The following is a 7,620-nucleotide window of genomic DNA, read 5'->3' on the forward strand; positions in this document are numbered from 1 at the left end:
AGTTTTATTAACAAAGCACAACTAACAGGTTTTAAATTTCGTGTTCTCCTGTGTGTAAGAAGAATATGTTGATTCTGGCATGACAGGATTTCTGTCCTTGTTGTCTTCTCTCCCTCTGCAAAAACTCACTCAGAATGAAAATGAAAACCAAGACAATGTGAGAGAGCAGATCTTTGAGGATGAAGATGGTGGAAGAAAGCCTGATGAAACTTCTTCAGCTCTTCTTTCTAAAGAAAGGTGCTTAGAACTGTTAAGAAAGCAACGTAATTTTTAAAAAAATTTTGAGAATCATGTTCTTGTTGATAAATTGATATTTATAAGCTTTATTCTGAATTATGATAATGGCATTTTTTATCTTGGATAACCATATTTCCAAGTTTACATACTTTAGATTAAATAATATCTTATTTCTATTTTTTTAATTTTAGATATTTTTTATTATTTATTTAACAATATAATGGCATAGGGGATAAGGTGAATCTTAACCTGTTTTACTTTATCTCCCATATTACACAGATATAATTATATATGAATGCATATTAATGCATCTTTTATACATAGATGTATTTGTATACCCATTTTATGTACATATGTGAAACAAGTTTATATTTTTAAAAATAAATTATATTAATATAATTGTTTTTTATAAAGCTTTTGACTGTTCTGTAACTTCTTTATTTGTGTAGACAAACAATCTTTTTAGCTGTTAATTTGAGAAAAGATTTAAGTTTATAGTGAATACCAGGCAAAAGTAGACCTTTGCTTTTATATAAAAGTACTAATATTGATCAGTCTTTGATTTTTTACATATTTTGTAAAAATTGACTTCTAACACAAGTGTGCTTTTAATATTTATGTATATTATGTGGGTTGTACTCTTAAAAAACAGATCTTAATTTTAGTGTTTCAACTGCACATCTTTCCTGATTGCAAGGGTGTATAAAGGATAAAAGTCACTTTGAAAACAGGGGAAAATCAAAGGACTTATTATTTTCTGTCCTGCAGGCATGTTTTTCAGAAGGCTAATGAGAAACTCATGAAGATTCTTTTAGAAGTTGTGAAGACAACTGTGGCCATGGAGGAGACAATTGGTTGCCATGTTCTCGGGTTACTGGATCAGTCTGGGAAAGTCCAGCCTTCCAAACCAGCTGGATGGGACACAGAGGCAGAGGAGTCAGTAAAACCCTGTATCCGTGTGGGATATGAAAAAGGTACTGCTTGTATTGTTTTCTATTTCATAACAAGTAGCGCATGCTACTTGTTTATTATATATTTAACTAACCTTAGTTTTGAATTTTTTTCTTTAAAATTAATTTAAAAAAACCAACTAAACACAACCCACGACTATTTGTTGTTTGAATGTGTATGACATCTCTGTTTATAAGGCAACATTTCAGGAATTGTCTGGGTCATGCCCTAAACCAGTTATGACTTGTGTCTGAGGTCCAGTTGTAAAGCCTGCAACAGACTAGGGAAGTGAGAAATAAAAGAAAAATTGTTTCTGTTGAAGGAGGCAAAGAGAAAGAGAGTGAAACAGCTCCATGGCATCTTGCACCACCTTTACACCTTCCTCTGTACATACAGGGAATGGGAACTGGTGTCAAAGGCCATATTCCTCCTACTGCACCTAATGTACATAGGGATGTTGCTGATCACTCTGGCCAGCTGGCATGGGACAGCCTGTGCCTACCCTTGTAGACTTCCTCAGCCTCCTCATGAGGGTGGTTCCATGCAAAGAGCTTTTTGGAAGCAGTTCCAGGAACTTCTGAACTGCTAAGCCTTGCCCATCAGCTGTTAGGAGGAGAGCTAGTTGGCACAAGCCTAAGGGAACATTTTAACACTGTAGTTAAATGCTTATCAGTGTCTTAAGAACTCTCCTGGGCTCTGTTTATTTTCCTGTGACTGTACTAGGATAGTGTCTGTCCATTTCTCTTTTCAGCAAGAATAGACGCTCGGTCGTGTTGCCATTTCGGGTACCCATGGTAGAGAAGCCAGTGTAAGGATGTGTACATTCATCCTGCATCTTATGGGGAAGCAATGTACAACAGATCAGTTCAGCCTGAAACACTTTAAACATCTGGTTTTGGCTGAATTTTTAACTACTGTGAAAGTGGGGGGAAAAAATGGAAGTCAAATACTACATTGCATCATTAAGAAAGAATCTACTATAGAACAATAATACAAACTAAATTGAAATTTGCCTCTTTTATTCAAAATGTAGATTGCTAAATATTCTTGATTCCTGGCTTTAAATATAGGTCACATTAAACCTAGGGGCAAGTTAAGAAGGAATGTATGAATTGTAGTACAATGACATCTCTCTCAGTTGATTATTCAAAAGGTTATCTGCGATGAAATGCAGTCTAAGGACTCCTGAATTTTTCAAGTTAAGAGCACTTTTATGCCTTCATAGTACTGCTTTAAAAAACCCCACACTACTCATAACTTTGATTTCCTGCATGTTTCACTGTGTTTAATGGTAAAGAAATTTATTTTTTGAAAACTCAGACTTATGATGCTTTCCTTCTTCCCCAAATTTTAGATTGGATTACTAAGCTTCTGGCCTTAATTTTTGACATTTGTCCAGAAGACTTTATAATTGAAGGACTATAATTGAAGGACTTTCTTCTTTCAAAATGGAGTATTCTTGCACTTATTTCAGGGCAGGAAATTAATAGAGTTTGCTTATGTTAAAGCAGTTCTGATTAAGTATCTTCAACCATGGTCGACTATTTTATATACAGTTTTCTAGCCAAATGGTAAATGGAGCAATGAGCAGGCTCAAAGTTTAGCAACACCTCCTATTCTTTTCTGAGGTAGTCTTAAATTTGTTGTAAACTGCATTTTAAATAAGTTTTCCATATGAAAGCCAGCAATTTATAAATACTATTTTTATTCTTTGTGTTCTTATGGTGTAGTGTGAGGCTTGTAAAGTGTTGGGATTTTCACAACATACATTGCCCAGTCAAAAGAAATTAAAATATCTTCTGATTTGAAGACAGTGATCACAGGCTGTCACAGTTACATATATTATGGTAACCTAGTGCATTCAGTGAACTGAGTTCATAGTTATATCATGTGTATTGTCAGAACATTATGCTTTTCTCCCTTGTTCTCATTTGCTGAGAATGTTGCTTCCTTTTCTCAGGCAATAAATGGATAACTATGTACAAAGTGCTAATATGTGTTTGTTGCCCTTTGCTACTCTCGTACACGCTTGCTCTGCACAGGCACGTACAATGCACAGTGCTTGCCTTTACTTTTTCCTGCACCTGTACATCAGTGTGTATACTTGTATTTGTCACTAATTATTGTCATTAGCAGTTCTTAATTTGGGTTACTTGTGTTACATATATGTAGTAAAACAGTTAAAAGGGTAGCTCTAGCAGTCTCCTGGTGAAAGAGAATTCTTTTAAATGGAAGAGAGGTGTATTCCATGATGCTAGTGGTGAAGCTTTTTACTTTTCTGTTTGCTATTAGTGTAGTTTGAAGAAGCATGTAAAGGTTTACCCTTCTGTAACAAAGGAATTTGTCTGTTATTTTAATGCCCCCCTTGGTACAGAGCTGTTCACATGCCAGTTATTTATTCCAGTGTTTTTTGCATGTTTCCATACATTCAGAAACAATTATGACAAGAGGATAAATCAAAGAAAAAAGTGAGGGTTAAAGAAGACCCAAGTTTACAGTGGCTATAGCGGGTGAATGTATAGTTTGTAATGTATCTCTGAGTTTGTATTCACATATTCACAATCTTTTTTTTTTTTTTTTTTTTTCCCATTTCTTTTCAAAAAAACACAATAGCATCCTTGGTGTGTCCATAGTTCTGCCACTGAGGCCACCTAGCCATAGTAAAAGTTATAGTGGAATCCTGGGAGTAAACTAAAATACTTTATCTACATGATGCAAAATATGTATTGCTTCATATATGTCAGTTAGCAGCTCATAAACAAGTTCTGCATCTAAAACTTCAGAGTAAGCACTGCATAATTAAGCACTTTTTTATGATTTAACATTTTGGCACATGACATTTGACATGCTAAACTGCAAACTTCCTGGCAAAGGGAACAATATGAACCTTTGTTTGGGTGTTTTGTTACAAGGAGTTTAGACAAGCAAGCATTTTTACTTGGGTCAGTTTTTTGTTTTTGTTTTTTTGTTGTTGATTGAAAAGTGAATTGGATGACAGAGAATTTGGTTTTAGCTCTATTGGGATGGGAGGCAGAGTAGCATTATATGGATTAGTAAAATGGGGTTAGGCAGTCAACTGCCAGTGGTGGTTAATAAAACTTAACAACATGGAACCATTGGAACCACTGGCACAGGTTGCCCAGAGAAGCTGTGGCTGCCCCCTCTCTGGAAGCGTTCAAGGCCAGGTTGGATGGAACTTTGGGCAACCTGGTCTAATGGGAGGTATTCCTGTCCATGGAAGGGGCGTTGGAATGAGATGATCTTTAAGGTGCCTTCCAAAACAAACCATTCTATGATTCTAATATTTTTAATTCTTGATTCCAGCACTGAAAATCTTCTGGAAAGATGCAGTGCTAAGATGCTGTGCACTAAGACCATTTTGAGGGGAAAATATACAGAGATTTTCACTTTGCAGTTAAGAAGATAACTAACATTCCTGTTCCTAAGTGCCACTTTGTAGAAGTTACAATATGGCTGTCTGCATTTCTTGTTTGCCATTGTTTTTTTTATTTTAATTGACAACCCTACAGTATAAACAGAATTACTACTATTTTGTGTCTGTCTGATATTTTTTCCTTTTTTACCTTTAAGAGTAGCAAAGTTTCTATGTGCCAAATTATACTTTAAGTGGCAGCTCTCTTTTTCTTAATTTTTTAATAGTTATATTTCAGGTAAATTATTATATTTTGTTCTGAGATTTTTCATGTAACAAAATTATATTTTAACATATATTTATTTATTTTGTACTTATCCAGAATAAATAGAAGCATATTGAAAAATTGCATAAGCAAAACAGGAGTTTAAAATCTTGTCATTCGTTCTTGGAGGCCAAATTTTACTCTTCTGGTCACTGGCAAGAAGTAGTAATGATACCAATGATAGTGTTAATGTAAGAAACATATACCAGACCTGGCTTTTAAAATACTACATTCCAAGCAGGCATCAATATTTTAAAGTTATTTTTTATAATGTTTGGGTTTTGTATGTGACATATGCTTGTCATTGCACAATTCAGCTGTACCTCTCAAGCAAATAAATTATTAAAACATAAGGGTTATAGGACATAAATCATGGGTTAAGCCTGAGAAGGAAAGCAGGAACATTACATAGATAATTTGTACTCCATCAAGAAAGAATTAGACTGCGCCGTAACTAATATGTAATTGTTTTATCTTGTTTATAGCTGTTCTTCTGTACTGTGGGCTTTTATTTTGTGAAATCTCTGAAGTTAAGCAGGGTCAGTACTTGAGATGTGTGGCCTCCTAAGAGCATCAGGTGCTGCAGTAAGTGTGTTGGTGGCTCAGGAGGGAATATGCTTCCTTCGACTCAGTCTTTAACCAATATTTTGGCACAGCATTTGGAAATACTTATGCTGCTTGATGTCCATCTTAAGTGAAGGTCCTTTCTACTCTGAGGATATTAAAGCTTCTGCATCATTAGTGATATTTTGAAAAACCCAGAGCCAGCCCAAATTTGGGTGGTGAAAAATCAGAAAGCTATTGAATAAAAAATATTAAATTTTTCGTTTTGCAGCCTTCCTTACACTGCAGGGGGTAGAATATCATCAGCATGTTACTCAAAAGCCTTTATACTATACAAACCTATTGCAAATATTTAGTGTGCTGGCAGAAAATGACTACCAGCCACTGCTAGGGTGACTCCACTACAGTAGTTTGTGACTGTTACTGAAGTTCCAAAGTGCAGTACTTGAAAGTGCTTTGAAATCCTGTGTAGATGAAAGGTGCCATGTGAATGTATATGCTATTCATCTGGTTATTTGTTCCATTCATGCATACAGTGTGCTTCTGTTTTTTCCCACTGGAGTGTGAAAAGAGTTTGGAACATTTTATCGCATGTATCTAAAAGGAGATATGAAACAGTAATGGTATAATTAGAAGGAAAAAATCCTAAATACATCTGCATTTTAAAAAACTGAAGATAAAAGTAGACAAAACAAAACCTTTCTAAATTAAAATTGCTGTAGATTAGTTTGTTGTATATGGGTTGCACATACAGCTGCATCCATAATGAAATAAACACATAGATATTATTACCAGAATGTTTGCAAGTACGAAAATACAGTAAGTAAATGAGGTGGTTAATAATGTTGCAAATTGTTTAAAAAAATAAAACCTGAAAACTAAAATCTGACTTTTTTGCTAGGTTCAAACAACATCAACAAGAGGACTTATATCTGCAATGTTATTTGCATGCCTGGTTAAGAGGCAAGAGCAAGTGTAAGGGAAGTGTATCCAACAAGAGTACTAACTACATTTTTAAAGGCAATTTGTAAACTGACCTAATAATATTATTTCGTTTCAATTTCTGTAACTAACAAACTGTTCCAGTTCAGCAGTCACAATTCATGGAGTAACCAGGAACTTAAATTAAAAAATAACCCAGTATTGCAACTTTATTGCTAAACATTGACTGTTCTTAACTCACAGAATCATACTGCCTTTTCAAAAAATAATTTTTTTAAAAAATTGATAAAACCTTAAGCCAAATCAATATCTAATTGTTAAAAAAAACAACACACCAAAACGCTTAGTTTATTTTATCTTAAATATATTTCAGAAATATAATTTATTAAAATAAACTAATGTTTGAAAGTTTTCCACAGTAACATTAATTTCTTACATTTCAAATCTAACAGCCTGATGACATAACACTTCATTATTAAAACATTGTATGAACAAGAGTTACCTGCTGTTGTGATGTGCTATGGTATTATTATTTCATGCTGGAAGTCTTATTTTAAAACATCTCAGAAGTCTGCTTTCACTTGTCTTGCCTAAGTACATGCCTGAATTCTAAACATGGAAAAAATCCTGTTTTCTAAGTGAATTGCTATCAATTTAATACCATAGGCAAACTTTGTGCCTTCTGCTTTTCAGACAGAGTGGATAATGCCCTTAAACTGAAACAGACCTCAGGAAGATTGAGAAGTAGGCAGGTGGCAGGTGACCCATGAGTAGGGACAGTTATAGTTCCCCTTGCACTATACTTGATTTGTTCAGCTACCCATTTTAATCAGTTTGCATTTCACTAATAATAATTCTGCATTTTGATGTTCTGTATTCTAGTCACTTTCTCCTGAGAAGTTGTCTGAATTATGTGTTTTTTCCTTTACTTACTTGAGTCTGGGCTTTTGAATAAGTAACTTGAACAGTTTTGTGTTGATGCACACTAACAAAGCTGAGTATTTATGAACAATGATTGATAGTCTGGTTTGTTTTGTTGGTTTTTTTTGGTTGGTTGGTTTTTTTACCTGGTTGTATTTTTAAAACAGTTTTGCAAGCCATTATTGCAAGTTATTCAAAGTAGTAAGGGTTACTGATAGTAACATAGGTTTGAGGATGAGCCTCAGAGCCCAAAACATACTGAAAGAACATCTAAAATATTCTCTGTTATTTTCTCCTTTTCTCTTTC

At 34.4% G+C, this 7,620-nt stretch overlaps 1 protein-coding gene across 1 annotated transcript in view; it reads left to right on the forward strand.

The window, feature by feature from the left end:
* AKAP9 (A kinase (PRKA) anchor protein 9) overlaps positions 1-7,620 on the forward strand; it is an 81,625-nt gene that overhangs the window by 29,101 nt on the left and 44,904 nt on the right. Inside the window, exons 19-20 of the mRNA XM_010001566.1 lie at positions 134-237; positions 1,006-1,211. Of these exons, the coding sequence (XP_009999868.1) occupies positions 134-237; positions 1,006-1,211 (310 nt within the window). The remainder of the gene's footprint in view (positions 1-133; positions 238-1,005; positions 1,212-7,620) is intronic.

The sequence above is a fragment of the Chaetura pelagica genome, unplaced genomic scaffold, assembly GCF_000747805.2.
Source record: "Chaetura pelagica isolate M959 unplaced genomic scaffold, ChaPel_1.0 scaffold127, whole genome shotgun sequence".
NCBI lineage: Eukaryota > Metazoa > Chordata > Aves > Apodiformes > Apodidae > Chaetura > Chaetura pelagica.